Source organism: Patagioenas fasciata, chromosome 2 (genome assembly GCF_037038585.1).
Source record: "Patagioenas fasciata isolate bPatFas1 chromosome 2, bPatFas1.hap1, whole genome shotgun sequence".
NCBI lineage: Eukaryota > Metazoa > Chordata > Aves > Columbiformes > Columbidae > Patagioenas > Patagioenas fasciata.
The window spans coordinates 124,214,753-124,235,860 of NC_092521.1; the positions used below are offsets into that span (position 1 = coordinate 124,214,753).

The following is a 21,108-nucleotide window of genomic DNA, read 5'->3' on the forward strand; positions in this document are numbered from 1 at the left end:
TCCCTCCATCAACTCCAGGTAATATCATACATTTCCTGTCTCTTCATCTACAAGAACTCCAGGTGGGGGAAGATAATTCTGCAACCTCTGTACAGTTTAGCCACCTTTGTGCACCAAATCCTTAAAATAGGAGACGTAGAGTACAACCTTGTTTGGGGGGTCTCACTATCTTATTTGTGCCATTGTTTCAAGCTCTGTAACTCAGAGGACTCAGAACTGAGGTTCCACTTCTGGTAACAAGAACTGAGTTTGTAATACAACAGCCTGAACCAAGACTCCAATAAAAAAGAAAAAGGAAAACGATGAAAGTGGGCTGCACATTGGGAAGACAGCATAGACAGCTGAGGGTGCACACAAAACCTGATTTCCACACTCCTTGCTTATTTTCTCTTCTAATGGTGACCAAAGTGTGTGTTGGCCCTTCTTGCACTGCATTTGCTCCCTACTTTAAGGGCAGCTGAACAACTTTTCTATTTTGAGGGATCTAAGGAACTCAGGGCAAGACAATGAAAGCTTTCTTGAGAGCTAAAGCCAAGTCTTACTAAACAAGCAGCCCTCACCATTTACACCAACTAAGAGTTTGAGCCTCACAGTACTGTACAGTGTGCTATACCGAGAGCCCTGAGGCAGCTAGAGATGCTTAGGAAAACAAGAAGAGGGAAAGTCACCTTTGACTGCCTGCAGCTCGCAGCCTAGTCTGACACCCAGGTTCCTCTCCTGCCTGAGAGCACAGAGAACCACAGACCTGAAAACAAGGGAACACAGCCAAGAAACTCCAGCCTCAAGGAAAACCAGACCCTACCTCCCTCTGGTCCTATTCTCATGTCCTTAACAGACTGCAAGAGGGGCCAAAATAGATCCTTCAGGGCTGCTTAACCCAGCGTTTCATCCCTTCTCCAGCTCGTTGCAGGGCAGCACAATTGGCAGCCAGGCAGCCCTGGCCAGTCTCAGTACACAAACTCAGCATCTGCTGGAAAGCCTGGCTCATCCCTCTCTAGTGCTTGATCCTCCCCTGCCTCAAGAAACAGGAGCTGCTATTTAAGTTTCTCCAAAAAGATTTTGTGTAATGCACTACCCTCCATTTGCTAGCCAGCTTTAATTAGTCAGGCAGGAGCTGGGATTTACACTGCCCAGGTAACTCTTAGGAACAAAGCAAACTGTGTGGAGCACAACTAGCAGTAGCACTTATGTCATCTTGCACCACAATTGACTTTTTGTCTGTGTTCATTTTATGTCAAGGACCCTCACCTGAAGCAACCCTCTAGGTAATAATTAGCTCTGCCCATGCTTCTCTGGCGGTTGCAACATCCCACAACTTCTGTTTTTTGGAATGAAAACAGAAGCCCACCAGTCTGTGTGCCTTTTTTTCTCGTACATGCCAGAGCAAATAATTCAAACAGGCTTCTCCTCAGTTTTGCCAAACAGCTGAAGCTCATCCTCAAATCTCTCACTTCCTCTCTTCAGTGGGGCTGCTTTTCCTCTTACCCCTACTTTCTGAAGAGAACATGACCCAAAACTGGGAAATAGGCTGTGGTCCTGGCTCTAGAGAGAACAGGTGCTTTCTTTGCAAGTACCACTTGGCTGAAATAAATTAGAACATAAACTTACAACAAATGAGGTTTCTTCTCTTTCCCTGCAGCCTCACAAACCAAACTGGATTACAGGTAGGCTCACAGATTAATTCATGCAATTTAGGATCTTTAGTAGCCTAAGAGCTTGCTGAGATGGGAAAAAACGGCTGAAGGGAAGAGGCTGAATGACATACTTTGCATAGCTGTGTGTGAAGAGTGACATGAAACTGTTTGAACTCACTAGTCAGCGTAAAGAGGAGCCAGAGAAGGCTGTTACTGCTCATAAAAGAAAAATAATCTGAATTGTCAACATTTTTGCTAGTGCTTAATAGAAAAAGGATAAATTAGATGGAAAAACAAAGAGATGTTGAATAAGGATATAATAAGGAGCAATTAACCCCACGTTGAGTGCAGAGCAATTTCCTCCAGCAATCCTCTTAGCAAATGAGGCACAGCTGGAACTGGGACCAAAGGAGGCAGCAGTGCTTTTGCCAGAGCATTTACCAGTAGAGCTCGTCTTCTACAAATGATAAATAAGGACAGGGGCAACCAAAACCTGGTAGTGGAAAAGGGGAAAAAGCGCTGGATAGGAGGTGACTTGCTATAGGCTTCATTTCCTGGTGCAGAAATCCCCCTGAGCCAAGCAGGCACAGAGCTTTGGCCTGAGCAGCCCATGGGTTGCAAACGTGCACCCCTGTGTAGCATGGGACCCTGCAGAGGACCCTCCCAAAAGGTGCACCACTGCCTCCCTTTCCAGATGTGCACAGCTGGTGCTCATCAGCACCCACACACTGCATGGGCCTGATCACTGACAGAACTGAGTTAATAAAACACCTACCTCCCCATGTCTGTTGGAGAAGGAGATCCATGCAGGCTGCCAAAGCAGCTCCCTGGATAAACCTTTGCTCCTCTTACCATTTATTGTCCTTCACATTTTCCAGCAAAATCCCTCAAGTGCCAAGAAATCCCAAATGGCAACTTAAGGTAATCAGGACTAGTACACTCCATAATACAGCCACAGGGGGGTACCCACGGAGGTCCTTCTGGCTCTCCCTGTGCTTGCACAGCTGTGCTCCTTTCCGGTGAAAGCCAGGACTCCAAAAGAGAGGAGGGGGAATGGTGCACAAATAAGCTTATCCCAACACTCAGTCATTTGGGGGCTCGCATGCAGGTCCAAGTCTCACAGTTTAGCTACACCTGAGAGAGCAATGTGACAGGAACGCAGGAGGTTTGAATACATGCATGCACATTTTTTGGGCTGGGAGCATCCATCAGAACTTTGCTGGTGTGCTAAGCTTAAGAAAAATATTTGACATTTTCAAGCATTTTTCTTCTAGGTCTTCCTTTCTACATGCTTGTGAAATTTCTTTGGGTTCATACATGAAGTGGGTGATTCTGGGGTTTTTGCCCTCTCCCAAAATAATGAGCAAATAGGTACCCATCCTGTTAGTTCCCCCACTGATTTTGTGATTCCCAGCGTAATGAATCTGCCTGTCTCTCCCCAGACCTCAGCCTCTAGACAAGGAGAACTTTACTAGGCCTGTGAATTACAGGACAGTTGGACTGTCTCTGTTTGGTGCTGTGTTACAAATACTGCTCATCTATGAACACACTCTCAAATTCATTTAGCACGTTTTTTGCCTCCTGCCTCTCTAATAGGTATATCCACATGAAGAGGTCAACAACTGTAACAGATAGGTCCCAGATGCCAGTAATGATTACTGTCATCCCCTCTCTTGCCCCCAGCAAACTGTAATAGTGCTCACTTAACTTAGCAAGATAGTCACTTCACATCTCTTACCATCATCACAGAGACGTTATCTGTTTCTCTTCAGCCTTATTGACACTGTTTCAGTGTCGATATTCCCATTTCTGATGTTACATCAGTTTGTGTCCCACTGGCTAACTCGCTAGCACACATCCTATTTACTTTAGAGGAATCTAGTCTATATATAACTTCAGCTCCAGCTTTATGTACTTTTCTTTCATTCCTGAAGCTCGCTGTCCTCCAGTTCAATCTATACTCACAGCTGCCACTAGCAAATAATACAACCCACAGGTGTTCTTGTATCCTTTTTTTCAAATGCTGCACTATTTTGGCTCACAATGTTCTCCAGAGTCTCTGTATGGTCACGTTTTTGTTTCCTGAGAATTCAGTTTTTGCGCTCTGCTGTGCCCTTTTGCATCAGATCTCCTTACTCATAGTTGTCATTGTCTGGTACCTCCACAGTAGTGGACACAATAGTCACACGCTGCCAAGAAGCTTGGCCACAGTGTGCTTTATTCAGTGGATGAGCCCCAATTGCTTCGCCTGGCACAACGTGAGCCACCACATAGCATGGCATCCCAACTGCTTGTGCCACGGTTTCCCAGGGGTACAACACTCCACCACAGTCCAAGAGGCAGCTGTGACCACCGATTAGTTCCAACACAGAACAGTCGTGCTTCCATTCAACTTCTGTGAAGAGAGAAGGGAGCAACCACTCTGTAGGTCCTCAGGATGCTTTTTGTTCCCAGTTTCATGCTGGGAACGTGGCAAAAAGGAAGGGGCTGTGAGGCTGGGAGCTGAGCAAAGCACTGCACATCCAGGATACAGATTGTTCGAGTCATTCTGCTGTTCTGCCTGCTGCAAGGTAGTGCTGGAGGCATGGGGAGCAGGAAGGCTGGGGTTGTGGTGTTGTCCCTAGCTGTGTATTTCACACAGCATCAGAAAGTACATGCCAGGATGGTCCAACCTGTTGAAAAAAGGGCAGGTACCAGTTGGGCACTCTCATGGGCTGTATGGCTGTTAGTTCTGAGCACCTGGCTTGGTGCAAACACTGTAGAAAGCAAGCATCCAGTCTCATCCTTCTCCCTTCTGAGTTGGCCTTGGCACCTCTAAGCCGCAGGCAGTGACACAGAAACACCAACAAAACCACCACAGTCCACTCAACATCCCTGCTCCACTGCTCTTTCAGCATCTACTGAAAAGAGATGCCAAGGCTGAACACAATCCTGACCTAAATGGGGAAACTTCACAGCCCCATGGCTCAGTGACACCCCAGCAGCCTGTGTGAACCAGAAAGGGACGAAGACTTCTTGTTGTGCCCAACTACACCAGTACACTCTCAGCTGGCACTGGGTCTGCTGCTCTCTCAGCCTGTGCAGACTCATTAATGTTGACGACACATTTTGATCACTGGCTATTTAGAGAGAAAATGGTAGGCAGATTCTTTTACACTGTGGAAATGAGGACAAGCTTGGTGGACTGGGAAGGAAGAGTAATGTGCTGGGACTCCAGTACCACACTATTAATAATCACTTGTAAACCCCTGTTGCGGTTCCCTCTCATTGCCCAAAGTAACCTTTTCCTGAAATGCCTCAAGACCCAAACTCATGAGATGCTGTGGTCCCTTCATGGAAGTCAGTCAGCATCTTGTAGGGTCAGGCCCTTGGCAATAAATAAGAAGGCTCTGAGCAAGAAAGACTTAATAGGTAGGCATACTGCTTGGAGAGTAGCGCTGCCTGTGGGACAGAGTCCTTTGTCACACTTCTCCCAGGATGAACACACCAGTCAGTCCCACTCACCACTGCCCTGGTTAGTTGGAAAAAGCAGCTCTCAGTCTGCTCCATTTCTGCCTGTCATCCTGTTGCTGGATCTAGGATACAGCCTCTGTGCTTTGCTAGGTGACAGGTTTCACTCCAAGAAGCCTTTCACGGAGCTCCTCCTTTTGGGGTTGGCAGATCCCACTCATTTACACAAAAAGCAGGGGTAAGCTAGTCCTAAATAAAAAAAAAAAAAAGGAAAAGTGTAAGAAAGGCAAGGAAAGGAGCTGTGTTTCTACAAATTGGTTTCTGCACTGGCAGATAATTAGCATGTACACTAATTCAAATATTTAATATCCAAAAGAATTACTGTTGCATAAAATGCAGTTGAGGCAGTTTTACATGTAGCTTATTAATACTGTCATGCTAATGGATTATACTAAACACACAACATTTAAAGTGAGATATAAAGTCAGCAAGTTGTAAATGTAATTTTGTTCTATTCTTCCTCTTCCCTTTGAAATGATGCAGGCTTGCTCGAGACAAAATGAGGATTACTAGAGAAGGAAAGACTGTAAAATGGCAAACTAAACTACAGCCCAGTTCACACAGTAACTAATGAGAGAGAACAGACTCGCTGGTCATGTGCATCTTACGCAGCTCAGCTTGAACGGCTGCTCAAGTGGAGAGCAACTCATCTATAAAATAAAAGATGTGGGACAAAACCAGGAGCAGTTCATATAAACAGAAATCGGTCTAATATTCGAGGAGTTAAAAAAACCCATTGAATTAAGGCACCGCATTTTGAAATCAGTATCTTAAGTCACTGCAGTTTCTAAGGCAACAGTTTAGTGGGACTCATATTAAACAGAAACAAACTGCAAGTTGTCAATGCAACAAATTATTGCCTCATGGGTAGAGGCAATTAGGATCCCAGCTGCCATTAACAGTAATAGTATTTCACCTTACTCTCCCTCATATTGTGCTAAGAACATTCCCTCTAAATAATAAATACCTCTGAGATGCAGCCTTATTTTCTTTTAAAAAAAATTTTGTTTTATTTCTTCAAGATCCAAGAGCTATTTAAGTAGACAAAAAGATGACTTAATTGCACATAAGACTCAAGCTGTCTTGTTTATAGTTAATAATTCCCAGCTCTTCCTACCACTGTGTTAAAGACAATTTAGTGCTAGGGTTAAAAGAAAGGTAGCGCTGGTTAGTGGCTAGTGCCCTCTTGTGAACAAAATCCCAAACACCCTGCTTCACCCTTTTTAGTCAAACTGTACCTGTGCAGCAGGGTAGAGGAAAAAAAAATATACAACTTTTGCGCAAATAAGTAACTTTATAATAAGAATTCCACGTTTAGGCATAAAACATGAGATTAAGCCTCCAGCCAGACTGGATAAGAGCTTGACAAAGTAGAGACAGTCTGGAGAGAAGAAAGTTAATTTACAGTCCAGCTGACAGCAGAAACTATTTCTTTTTCATTGCATTGCAAACAATACCTAATGTTATTCTTACTCCAGAAATACACATCATGTCAGCTGAAGACTTTGCTAACCAATGCTGACAGACACTTTTCTTCCTTTTTTAGGTCAGACCCTTTTTTGAAACCACGTTTCTTCTGTACTTGGGCTTCAAACAGCCGTGGAAGAAAATACTGCACTAAAATTTTCAAATATAAAGGGATTTATGCTATAAATCCAGCAGGCTGCCAAACACAGGGATCACCAACTCTCCAGCCTCCCTATGGAGTCCATGAGGGCTGGATTTGGTCTGTTCTGAGCAGTAACAAACCAGAAACACAGGAGAGATCAGATGAAGAGCAGCACTGCCACTTCTCATAGCATACAAATGTTTTTATTATAATATCTGCTTCTGGCACCATGCAATTGTAACTGAAACACATCTGCTTCCAACAAAAATATTTATTTTGCATCCCTTATCAAAGCACTTTCATATCTTTTTCGCTCCTCACCCCTGAGTCTCATGGATTTTGAGTACTGACTTAATCAGTTTTTGTGATCAGGATTGACAGGATCGGTGGATCCTCCTTTCCCAACATCAAGGGTCATCAAGGGGGGGATACATTAGATCTCGTATCTTAAAGTATGATTCCTTTTGGTATTGAGGAGTTGCTCTCAAGGAAGTGAGATGAAGTTTTCCTGTTGACTTTGACAGAAAAATCATCAGCCTTTTACCATGGCCATTTCTCATCTGGGAAAGTATTTCACTGTGTTGCCCTTTTACACAATTCTTTCCTTTTCTAAGGACGCATTGAGGTTGCCTCTTCATCTCCTAGACTTTGAAAAACTTGATGGTTGTAGCAGCAGAAAAAAATAGGAAGACTAAGAACTTACACTGAAAGCAGCTACTGGTTTCCAATGTACTATTTTTTTTTTCAATCCAAGCTCATTCTCTCCTTACTACTGGGCAGAAAGTGAGAAGCAAGGCTTGAAATCACCCAGGACTCCAACAGCAGGGTTGCGAATGGCACAAGTGTGGTGACAAGACATTGAGAAGCCATGTTTTTCTTCATCAGAGCTAGTATATCTCTCATTAACAGAGGATCTGCTCTGCAGCAAGATCACTTGTTACTGAGGTATTGAAAACACAATTTCTTCAGTCTTGTTTTCATGGTAATTTAAAGTAGGGAAAAAATGAATCTCCATGTCGTGTCACAAACAGGATAATGCCCTTTCTTCCTTTTCTTAACCATCTTGCAAATTGAATGGCTAGAGCACCCAGAACAATGTTGTCCTATTCCTGGGTTTTCAGACATTGCCACAAGCATGCAGTGAACATCTTTAAAGCGATTTGTTCAAAAGAATCCTCTTCAGAAGACCCCATATCTTAAACTTGATGTTTGGGCTCCATTCACCCTGGTTACAGGGACTCTCCTGTAGTGCTGTACAATCTACCATTTCAGCACTTTATATGTCTTTCTACCTCCTGTAATATTCAACACATTCACCATAAAAATCAAGAGCTATAAAAACTTAGCGAAAGTACAGATATAAGATGGTAAAGCCTCCAGGAAATGACAAATCAAGTGACAAAAGCAAATTTCACATACTGTACTCACACCTTACTCATATTTATGACTCATACTTTACTCATGACCATAGTCAACAGTAAGATATTTCCAACTCTCTACAGGGCTACATGAAACAAAACCATATAATCACAGCAACAGACAGTCACACTGCCGCTACCTGTGCTGCAAAAGTATTTGAGTATTCTGGCGGCAGAGCCTGGCATTGTGCATCTTTGGTATTTAAAAACAAATAATGCCACTGTTGCAGCTGCAGTTTTAATTGCATGCTTTTTGAGCATGCCAGGCACATTCTAGCTCCTCTAAATTTTTCAAAGTTGTTTGGTTTTTTTTTTTAAATGGGTATAATATTTGAATTTTTATTGCAGCAGTACAAAATGCTGCCTGACATTGCCTTTCCCACCAAACAACGGGATAGCCTGGCTCATGAACAAACGGCGTTGCTGCCAGCATTGACAAAGCAGTCTTGCTCCTTCAGTTCATGAGTCGCTCACAAGAAGATTTTCTTTTCCAGAAGTGCTAATCCATCTTAAGATCTGTTAGAACTGCAAAATCATTCCAGCTCACTAAACTACTGCTGGTGACCAAATCAGATGAAGAGCTCCCATAAGAAGATGTTTGTATGAATAAAGTATAAGCTGTGCATTATGGAATGATGGTAAAAGCTCTCAGTACCGGTTGACAAGCTTTCCCTATCGTAAGCGGGCTCCTGAGAACAACACAGTCCTACTTTAAGAGACATATGCAGTTCATGTTTCGTAGTATTTTTCTTTGCCGTTAAGGTTCAGGTTTTTTGGTTTGGTTTTGGCTTTTTCTTTTTTGAACTCTAGTAGCTCGGAAAGGGCCCTTTGAGCTAAAGGGCAGGCTAATATTTTGTACAGAGGAAAGTATGTTTCCAAGAGGAAGACTTTTCCATATTTCTAAAATACATTCTGGCTCTGCATCAGCTTGATTGTTTCTGTTTACTTTGGAGTGGGTTCTTCACTCTTCTGAGTTTTATTCTAGCATAGCAATCTTTCTCTTGGCCATTATGTCCTGGGCAAGAACAGATCAAGAATATACAGATGGTTGCTGATCCTTAATTTATTAGCTGCTTTCAAAATCAAAGCCTGAAACTGTTTCTGGAAGTTGATCCAAAGCCGACAAAAGGCTTACAGTGTTGGCACACACTGTGGTGCACAGGGTGTGCTACTGTATCAGGTGAAGGTGTCCTACATTTATGCAGTCCTAAAATTACATTCAGCCCTTTGAAAGCAACCGTGAAGCTGATGTGGCCCCCCGTGAAAAGGAGTTGGACACTCCTGGTCTAGAACATCCGCATATTCAACTTCCAGAAAGCGATTCACATTCATCCACACCACAGGTGACAAACACAGTGTTTCCTGGGGCCAGGTACTAAAGGACATTATAGAGCATCCTCAAAATCTGTGTTTAGGTATTAGGTGTTTAGGTATGTCAGCCAGCTGGTCACTGCGAAGTCTAAGAAGTTGTACAGATTTCAGAACTTTCTGAAGGTAATTCAGAAAAAAGCATGGTAACAGTTTTGTGGCTTCTTCAAAGTATTTTTATGTTCCTATGAAATTTGCTTTACTAATAAAATGAGCAGAACAGAACATGTGCAGAAAACAACTCTCATTCCCCCACCTCCTTTCATCCTGCTTTGATTACTCTGGTTTTAGCATCACAGCAACAGGTCTGGTATATTTAAAAGAAACAGGCTTCCATTAGATAATAAAAATTCCAATTAAATGCAATCTTTCACACAAAAGCTTGAAGTCAAAATTGGAAAAAAAAAAAAGACCAAAAAAGTGTGTTAAATCCTTAAATTTCAGATGCACAACAATCCCATATGCATTAAGACATCATTACCACAGTGGTGCTCAATGATAGGATGAGGGGCAACGGGCACAGACTGAGACATGGGAAGTTCCATCTAAACACAAGGAGAAACTTCTTTACTTTGAGGGTGCCAGAGCACTGGAACAGAGAGGAACAGAGAGGCTGTGGAGTCTTCTCTGGAGACATTAAAAATCCACCTGGACACATTCCTGTGCGATCTGCTCTGGGTGAACCTGCTTTAGCAGATGGGTTGGACTAGATGATCTACAAAGGTCCCTTCCAACCCCAACCATTCTGTGATTCTGTGAAAAGCAGCGTCTCTGCTATTCAAAATCTACTACAGAAACCCAAGGGTCCAGAGTTGACCGTAGAAAAATACTCAGTGGAGCCTAGACAGCAGACAGGCTAGGATTTTTCTACCCTCTGACTTTCCCCTACAACTTCCCCCAGTTATTCCCATTCTAAGCTCTCTGGATACTACAGGCACCAGAAACCTGAGCCGGAGGTGATATGGTGCATCTGGCTTAAACAAGGATAAGACAGCACAGACACCCACGACGGGGAAGTCTGAAAAACACTGAAGTGATGGTGAAGTACAAAACTTCTTACAAGTCAAGGGAGAAAAACAAATCTGGATTTATATTTTCAGTCACACAGCTGCCTTTCCAAATCTTTCACTCCATGTATACTACAGGCATGTATTGGTTATACCAGTGTTTTTGGCAAAGACCTTCGAAAGCAACTCAGTTTTCCAAGGATGAGACCTAAGACTTGCTTGAAAAGCGGGTAAATGTTCCCAACCCACGATCATTTAAGTAGAGGTACACAAAATCACTAGTCATTTGGGGAAAAATAACATAACATAAAATAAAATATCGCACACTCTTTTCCTTGTGCCCCTGTATTCCCTGATTTCACAGCAGCGGTATGAATGGTGCACATCAGCCTGGGAAGTGGGACTGGAAAAAGTTCTCTAATGGAATATCTTTCCTGGCTAATAGCTTTTATCTTTGCAAGCAATGCCCATGTGTGGCTCCCCACAGTACAGGTTCACCATCTGCCTTTGTTGTAATAAATGAACTCACATTACAAATACAGAGCGCAAACATACTAGCATCCTGAACTTACTGCACCCAAGGGCCAGATGTTTTTGCAGAATGTGTAACTGGTAAATGTTTGCTCCCAAATGTTTGAAATGGCTCACAATCTTCCCTAATAACACACATAACCAGTGAAAAATTCACCATATCTACACTATGGGAGGCAATAACCCGTAAATAAAGACTTATTTTCACTAACTCTAGCTTAACACTATCTTTCCAATGTAAAATTCTGCTTCCCAGGTAGTCTTGCATGTATTACTAACATTGCACACAATTAGATATCACCCTTCTGCCTGCTTAGTAACATTAGTCTAGTCTTGGAAAATACAAGCTTTCATTCGCAAAATTCCACGTTTTTGATGAACAGCTTATTCAATTGTGTGTCATCTGTGGCCTATGAAATTCAGCAAACTTTTTTTCTCCAGAAGCTTTAACATAATCTTACCTTTTTTCCTTCAAATGCTGATGCTCAACACTGATACCCTCTCAAATATATACATATATTTCAATTAACTCTTCCAGTAAAACTCATCCTAATTGGTAATTTGTCTCAATATATTCAGATCTGTAAACTATACAACAGATCAAGAAAAAAAAATCAGTTAAGCCCATAAATGACCTTTCAGATTTCATATACCAGTTTTCTACTATGAGACCACGGATGTATGTTTTACAGTTGGCTGCTGATGATTACACATTCTAGTTCCAGGTCCCGCTTTTGTGGCACTTGGTTTGCATGATCAACCATGGGTATAGTGCTGTATTAACTGCTTAAATATTCTGCCTTTGGGACTCAAGGAACCATTTGGTACCTGAAAGATGCACAGAAATAGCCTTCTAGCTATCAAAGGAACCACACAGAACCTGCTGTGGTATCACTGCATTAAAGTTCAAATAGATTATTCTCAGTAGCCTGTATTTCCAAGGAAAGAAAGCTTACCCGTGCATACAGTATATGCACAACACTTGTGGATTTCTGTCTAGTCTTAGCCTGCTGTCAAACACATTGGACAGTATCAACTGAATTTGACAGAATCATAAAGGATATGAAATATCAGAAGCCTCAAAGACATTATATTTCTGTACATTTGATGAAAATAGCTGACAGACAGACCTTACTCAAGCCCTCACTGAGGCACTGCCCCATTAACATGATCCCTTAATAAATGCTGTCTAATTCCAGTAGGAGACATCAAGGAATTGCACATTGGAAAGTGACATTTAGGATTCCCTAACCATAAGGAAAAGCTTAAACCAGAGTTCATACTTTATTAAACTTCAGAGAATGTAATCTTGGCACAACAAACCATAAAATAAAATAAATAAATACATTTGCTTTTCTTAGTCCCATAACTTCAGCAATTATCTGCTTCTATTCTAAATATTGCTCACAACAGAGTGATAGCATGAAGTAACTTCCTACTTATGTTTGCCAGAGAGAGCAGCTGGCTCAGCTTAAGGGAAACCAAAGGAAGGTCTTCTACAGACAAATGAGTCAGTCTCAGCAGCCCCTGTTGACTGAAGACAACTTAAAGATTAATCAAGCCATTTATTACAATCACAACATAATAGCTTGTTTCTGCTACATGAGCACCATTCAGTTGCACACTTATTTTTTCCAAGTCCTTTTGACACTATTTACCCTGATATCCACATCCTCCTGAGGACAGTTCTTCAAGTAAGGATGCCAAGTATGGGTATCCTCAGCGTGAGCTTACCTGAGCTTGGAAGGGCTGAGGGGTTGGGGGGGGAGTTTATCCACTTAACTCAGCACTACAACAGCCACATGTACCCCATCGGTTATTATGTCTCACATGATGAGGCAAGGATTTCTTAAAGCTGACTCAACTTCCTCAGACTTTACCACAGTTACAAAAATTTGCAATGATTTAGAGTTCGCAGAAGCAGAGGCACAGAGACAAAGCTTTCTGGCCATTTACCTCAAAATAACCTCTGCTTTATGACAACTATGACTGAAGGCCTTTCTGACAGGGGCACGAATGCATGCTACTATTTTTCAGGTCTGACTAGAAGTGAGACCGAATGGGAAATAAAAAAATTAGAAGTACTCCATTTAATGAGTTGCTATACAAAAAGTGACAGTAGTTCCTCAAGCGGAAACACACAGAAACGCTGAAGCTACAGCTACAAAAAGCAGTATTATTGTTCAGGCAATAGTTAGTTCAGTGTAAAAAGGAAGTCAATGGCTGTCTGCAGCTACTGGGCTGACTCAGATCTTCCAATTCATGTTTTTAATACTTGCCTACATTTCATTTCCTTTTTGGAGATGCTTACTTCCATGCACTTGCCTTGGCGTATGCTGACAATCATATGCCAAAGTGACGAGGAGTCACTCAGGGGGATCCTTCAGCCTCATTAATGTGCTGTATACTCTAAAAGGACCAAATGTTCAGTCTTGTAAGGGAACGTGGTGTTACAGGGTTCAAGCCCACTAAAACTCAACAGAACTCAGACTACATGCAGCCAATGCAGAACTGCTGTACTAAAGATGAGCATTTGCTAAGGGAAGCCACAAAATGATGATTCCTCAGGCTATAATAATGTTATCACTGTTATACCCATTTAAACATATTTTTTCATTTACTATAAACGTTACTTGATATTTATTTCTATGGCAGAAAGTGATAATGGGTTGCACAGCAGGGGTCAGCAATGCATAAATCCTCAGGATGATACTCTCCACAAAAAAGAAAAGGAGCTGTCAAGTAATCACCTTCCTCAAAGAGTCAGTAGGAGAACTGTGTGGCTTAATTTCTTTTTCCTCTGAAGCCAAAGTTTGATGATACAATAAATCCAGCTTTGGGGCCCATGGTATCAGACCAAAAAAAAGCTGTGCTGCCCTGACGCAAAGCAATGATCTGCTGCAAATGTATTCATAAATATATCAATTGAATAAGACCTCAGGCAGCTCCAATTTGTTAAAAAAAATATGACTAGTTAACTTTGTAACGTTAGGCTTTCTGCTGGAAAAGTTATTATTTCTTTATCTCCATGCACATGCACACACATGCACATGCAGCCAATGTTAAAAGCGCTGAAAAAAAAAATCATTATCACATCTTATGGCTAGTTTGTCATAAATGGACGCAAATACTCAGTCTGGTCCATGTCAGATGTGTATGACTGAGTCATCTAGCAACACACAAGTCCAGTGAAATGACAGCCTGAGCCCATCAATCACATACTAATACACACTGCAAGAGATGAAATATCTACTCAGAATAGAGCCACTCTCAAAGCCACAGGTTGCTCAAGTCCATTTCCAAGGATGGAGGTTCCATGACTTATCTGGACCCTGTCCTAGTGTCTGACCACATCTTACACACAAAAAAATAAAAAAAGTCCTAGTATTTCATTGGAATTTCCCTTATTGCAACTTGTGTACATTACACAAGATCAGCACAGCCCGTTGCACAAGTAAGCAGATGCTTCTGAGCTTCCTCTGCTGCAAAGCAGTTGTTCAAAATCAGGTTAAAGATCCAGACATGTTTCTGAGATGATATAATCCAAGAACAAAGAGGTTCTGCAGTGCAAAGTGCCAGGGCTGTTGAAGGGAAAGGGTAAAGTTCCTTCAGGCAGTTAAGTCTGTGGCAGGATCTGAGCCACAGCATCAATATGGTGGCTTTTAGTGACAGGAACAGCAAAGACCAACAGCTTTCCTGAGAGTGACAGAAGAGAATTAAGACCTCTGCTCAGGAAAGAAGCAGCTGACTAAACTTGATATAAAAGAAAGTATTTCTGGCTCACTGATTGCAGTTCCAAATGGGAAAATGACTTGCAAAACTTCAACTAGCTCTGCCCATCAAACGAAGAATATCTGAAATTAATTAGGGATAAAGACAACCTGATCCTCTAACAACTTTCTTCAAGCCTGAAATCAGATAAATCATGATCTTATTTAGAATACAAACATTTGTTTACAGACCTCAATTCCAAGCACTTTTTAAAAGATATCATTATTAAAACACCAAAGCAGCTTACATTTTACCAATCACTGAGTCTGTTTCATTCCTATTTCTGAGAAATTATACTCAGAAGTCCTTCACGTACTGAAAGCAGATGAAATACTGTAACTTTAACAAAAACCATAAGTGACAGGAAACACAAGATACTTATTTTAAAAATAATTTTTAATAAAAATGGAAACAACAATTATGATAATAAGTAATGAAAACTAGTGCTTAAAATTAACCATATTTAGTGTGTTTTACCTGATCCTCCAACAATGCTGCACAGGATTTACTTTGGAAGCAGGAAAACAGATACTCAACAGGTTGTCTGTATCACTAACCCATTTTAAATTCGAAATAGAAAGAGCATTCATATTTCGTATCTGATGATGAAAAACAGCAAGAGGTACTGGATGCAGTCATATCTGGTTTATCAAAAAGATGAGCACACGTAAGGAAAAATGACGTGCTAGCTTCCATTTCAAAGGGGCGATTCTGTCACCAATCAGCAAGAACTTATGTCTTGTTGAAAGGCTTTTGAAATTTGCTTTGAAGAAAAACTCTCGGAACACGCAAGTCTTCTTTCCTATTCACCGTTTCGCGCTGCACATATTCATTGAACACTTGCTCATATCCCTCAGCCTTGAAAAGCTGAGACAAGAACTCTGGAAGAGAATTTAAAAAAATAAGATGAAATATTATGCTTAAGCTATTTTAAAAACACTAGTCAGCGTTTATATAAGCATATGTTCTTATGTGTTACAGCATGAAGATCACACAGGCCTTCAGATTTCAAGCTGTCCTGCGCAGGCAGACTGATGAATAAAAATCAATATATATCTCCATTAGAAACATCAACCTAAGCAAAACAGCTTGAGCTAATTACTCAGTTTAATTTCCAGAACTTGGCACATCTCTTATTTTTATTGAGCCATGTCATTGTCCTTGTGCCTGACTCCTTTGCATTTTCACTTTGTGCAGCTGACCTTTGCTAGCTGAACACATCACTTATTTCAAATATTTCAAAGGTAATCCAGCCTTGTAGATGCATCTTGGCTGACAGCACATTGAACATGAGCCAAGAGTGTGCCCTGGCAGCCAAGAGGACAACCGTGTCCTGGGTGCATCAAGCACAGAATCACCAGCTGGGCCAGGAAGGTGATTGTCCTGCTCTGCTCTGCACTGGTGTGGCCTCACCTGGAGCACTGCGTGCAGTTCTGGGCGCCACAGCATAAAAAAGATATAAAGCTACTGCAGAGTGTCCAGAACTGGACTAGGAAGTTGGTGAAGGGTTTGGAGAGGGAGCCGTGTGAAGAGTGGCTGAAGTCACTTGGTTTGTTCAGCCTGGAGGAGATTAAGAGGAGACCTCATGGCAGCTACAGCTTCCTCACAAGGGGAGGATGAGGGACAAGCGCCGAACTCTTTTCCTTAGCAATCAACAACAGAACCCGAGGGAATGGCAGGAAGATGTGTCAGGGGAGGTTTAGGTTGGACATCAGGAAAAGGTTCTTCACCCAGAGGGTGATGAAGCACCGGAACAGGCTCCCCAGGGAGGTGTCACAGCCCCAAGCCTGACAGTGTTCAAGAAGCATTTGGACAATGCCCTTAGACACATGGTGTGAATTTGGAGGTTTTCCTATGCAGGGACAGGAGTTGGAATCAATGATTCTTGTGGATGCCTTCCAACTCAGGACATTCTATGATCTTTGCTTAAGGAAGAATACCACCCCTCTATGATATCAGACATTCACACACCATTGCTCAACAGACAAATGGACAAAATGGCAAAGTGGATACAGTAGTACCAAGCCTCCACTAAGTCCAACTGAAAATATTTTCCACCAAAAAAGATTCCTACTCATAGCACATCTCGCAGAATCACAGAATGTTAATGACTGGAAGGGACCTTGAAAGATCATTTAGTCCAATCCCCCTGCCAGAGCAGGAACACCTAGATGAGGTTACACAGAAAGGTCTCCAGGTGGGTTTTGAATGTCTTCAGAGAAGGAGACTCCACAACCCCCCTGGGCAGCCTGTTTCAATGTTCTGTCACCCTCACTGTGAAGAAGTTTCTTCTCAAATTTAAATGGAACCTCCTGTGTTCCAGTTTATAACCATTTCCCTGTGTCTTATCATTGGTTGTCACCGAGAAGAGCCTGAATCCATCCTCCTGACACTCACCCTTTACATATTTATAAACATGAATGAGGTCACCCCTCAGTCTCCTCCAAGCTAAACAGACTCAGCTCCCTCAGCCTTTCCTCATAAGGGAGATACTCCCTTAGAGAAGGCAGAAGTACCTCACAAACAGGGTGAGCTATGCAGCAGAGAGAGCTGCTCATCCAATTGACTTATCATGTTAATTAAAAATCATCACTTTTCCTTTCCTGCACCTTGTTTCATTTACTCAGGGAGTAATTTCACAATGAAGTTAAGCCATTCTACACTTGTGCTACATTTTTTCACTGCTCAGGAGGATGAGCTTGATGAAATGGCTGATCAGGTGGGTACAGGAACCTCGGCCCTAGAAGAGGTGGAAAGATGAGACCACCCACTTTGGCAGTAGCGCAGGCTTAGATCAATTTAAGCCCATCACGAAGCCATATGTACTGGTTGTAAACATGTGTTCATGTAAAATGGGGGACCCACATCAATGAAATATAAATAAACTGCACCTAATTGTGGACCTATTGCAACCTCATTGTGAGGAAGTTGCACATATTTCATAATACAAAATTACAATCATGCATTCCCCCACAAATTTAATATTATTTCAAACAGTGGAAGAATAGATTATTTTATTTTCCATGGAAGAAATTCAGTGTTATTATCTGAGGCCAAACATGTTATAATAAGCATTGTTCAAATCATCCCGTGCAGCAATTACTTGGTATACCAGTGTAATGTTAAACAAATTAAAAATAGCACGGGTTGCAAACTGTGTGGAAATCATGGGGAGTCATGTTTCTAGTAACAAGAGAATTCTCAAGCATTAAGCAATATTTCTATGAAAATCAGTGAGAAGAATGAGATCATAATGGCTAAAAATGGGAGCAGAGGTGGTCCATGAGACACTCACGGACCAGCCCAAGGCAAAATAACTGCTAATATGAGCAAAACAAAATAAATTATCTTTTTTTTTCCTTCCTTCTTCTTCTTCCTCCCTACCTCAGTTCTTTCCTCAAAGCAAACATGCATACTAGCAAGGAATTTATCATTCAGAAACAATTCTAACACATAATAAAGATGGGATTTAAAATGCCACAGCTAGGTCAGTCTCTTATTTGTTCCCTTTAGCATCCATTCCCTTTGTAGGATCTAATTGTTTAAGCAGAACTAAAGATCACTCCGTAAATAACAGTCCTAGAAATGCTTCAATGAAGCTGTAGCACAGCCTGCATTATTTTAGATTTCATCATTGTCCTATAAAGAATAGAGAGAGCTCAGACAAGATTAATGGTTTTTATATATCAGACGCAATTAGGTAATACGTTATGTCATAAAATATGAATAACATTTACTTGGCTCCAAATTGGTCTCCTCAGTGGCTGTATTTTGCTTTAGACTAAGAACAAAGAGCCCCACAGAAATAAACACACAGCTCTTCTTACACAATGCCCTATAATTGGTAGAGGGAAATGATGGTTCACTAAAGTTTAGCATGAGGAACCGGGAGTTAGAAAATGAGCTATAATCCCATCTCATTGTGAGAGTCTAAGCAAATTCCTTCACATCTCTGTGCTTCGGATTCTCCACCAGTAAACTGCAATAATTACCCTCCTTCCTAAAGCATTATGAGCAATGAACGAAGAACTGTTTAAATACTGTATCATGTGTAAATGTTTTTTTGCATTATCTTTACTAAAAAAACTCCAGAAGACAGAGTGACCATGGCTAGTCAGTGCTATTTCAGCAGGATTTGTGGACAAGCTTCTCAGTGCTGTAGTCATGGTTCTGCTTTAGAAGTCACTGACTCCTTCAGTAGATCCCATCTTGCACTCCAGGAAGAGTCTTGCAAAAAGAACAGTGCCAAAATAACTGCTTAGTTGCTTCATGCAAATGATCGGTTCTGTTACTGAACATTGGTCTTTTCCCATAGATAACAAACCTGAATTAATTCAGCAAAATCAGAAACTGCTGCTCTGGGAACATTATAGCACATACAAGAAGGTCATTAACAAGAAAATGCTCCAAAAAGTCCTGTCAGTCTAAATACCCTCTTCCTCCCCAAAAAGCACAGCAAATAAAGTACACCATGATTTAACAGTTCATCTGTGTAAAACAAAACTTCCATGGGCTTGTTGGCAATTCCTTCAAGCAAGTTTAAACAGAAGATTCACAGAAAATAAAGCACTCTACAGTATGTCTTACTCTTACCTTCAGTAAAAAAATATGATCTTGTCCCATCTTGCCTAACATAAAAGTTTTCTCCAAGTTTGCTGCCAGATTTAAATCTGAGCATTGCGTGATCATACAGTCCATAGTCTCTGAACAAGACACACTTGCCTGGTTTTAATACCTGTCACATAATACACATATGCTTTAATAAGCTAAATGGAATTAGCCATATATATATTTATTTATTTGTACACATATATAGACACATACACATATAACTAAGACAAGGTATCCTAACACATTCAATACAGAAGCGATACATATATGTAATTAATTCCCTGTGCAACAATAATGTTGTACATAAACTGGATTGTCCACCCTTAAAAATGCTTCCCCATGAGGAGCAGACTACAAATAATTTTAAGATACCTGTGTGAGTGCTCATCAGCTAAAAAAGCTTTTTGGAACACTCTTCAAATACAGAGCAAAGAAGAAAATACACAGTTTAACAATAAAAATTAAGTTCTAACAGGGCATTTTCTTTGTTGGGTAGTATACACTCTAGCATCTGACTTTGCTTAATGATTAACAATAACATTTAGAATACCATGACATTTCTTTTTTTCACGTGAGAAAGAAAAATGTTGCAATATAATAAGAAAAAAGGAACAATTTCAGGAAAATGAGTTGAGGGTTTGTTTTGTTTTTTTAATTGCTCTTTGGTAAAGAAAACAAGCCATAAGGGGTTTGAAATTTAGAAATACATGGTCAATGGCCATACTGACTTTAGACATTTGATGCACACAAATTTCCTACCTCATCAAGTACCAGTTGTATTTGTTAGCAAAGAAAAAGAGTACTTGTCACTTGCAAACTGATGCAGAAACCTACAAGTGAGTTAAATGAGCCAGGCATCTCCACAGATAAAACAATAATTAGCCTCCAATGTGCAGGAGCTAAGAATGAATCCTGACTTCAAAAAACAGCTGGAGATATACCAAAAAATCTAACATTTCCTTTCGAACTACTAATGATAAAACAAACAGGATATCTGATTATACAAAACCCCAAATACACACATATGTATAAATAAAAATATGTTGACTATTTCCCTCTGCAGTCAATATATGACATCTCAGGGAAATTCAGAACAATCACAATTCAGATTGTTTAAACCACCCTCTGGATGGGCCTGTCCTGGTCTATCAACTAACAAAGGCAGCTCAGGGAAATGAGTCTCCCTAGGTTAATGTTGATCTCCGAACACCCACTTCCAAATCACCACAGCTCAAGTGTGTTTAATAACAATTATAACATCCTAACTGCAAGTCACTGTATCTTCTGAAAGTCAATTTTGGTTCACTGTCTTTCACTTCTTATCAACACAGATGTTTCTGCAAGCCATGAACATTATTTGTAGCATACAACCTAGGAGCCCAAGTCACAGGTTCAAAATACCTTGTTGTTATGTTGATGCTATGCATTAGGGCAGAATCCAAACAACCGCACAATAGCAAGAGAGAAAAAAAATAAACAAAACATTGTAAAACATATTTTAGTCCCTTATACTAGATATACTAACTAAATACATCCATGGAATTTAGTATTAAAGATCATCATTACAAGAGGAGTTATTTTCTCAGGAAAAAAAAAAAAATAAAAGTACTTTCAAGCTAAAAAGAAGGAAAGTGCTTTAAAGGCTGCAG

At 41.0% G+C, this 21,108-nt stretch overlaps 1 protein-coding gene across 6 annotated transcripts in view; it reads right to left on the bottom strand.

Annotated features, from left to right (window-relative positions):
- The window catches only part of METTL6 (methyltransferase 6, tRNA N3-cytidine), a 41,322-nt gene that overhangs the window by 15,537 nt on the left and 4,677 nt on the right, over positions 1-21,108 (bottom strand). For 4 of the 6 annotated variants that reach the window (XM_065831446.2, XM_071804901.1, XM_071804902.1 and 1 more), the window contains 2 exons: positions 19,442-19,583; positions 15,227-15,729 (listed from right to left, as the gene is read on the bottom strand). In XM_065831446.2, coding sequence (XP_065687518.1) covers positions 15,581-15,729; positions 19,442-19,583 — 291 coding nt within the window. In that variant the 3' untranslated portion in view covers positions 15,227-15,580. Of the gene's footprint in view, positions 1-5,138; positions 5,334-15,226; positions 15,730-19,441; positions 19,584-21,108 lie in introns of those variants that run through there. The other 2 variants (XR_011737704.1, XR_011737703.1) reach the window with 1 other exon arrangement.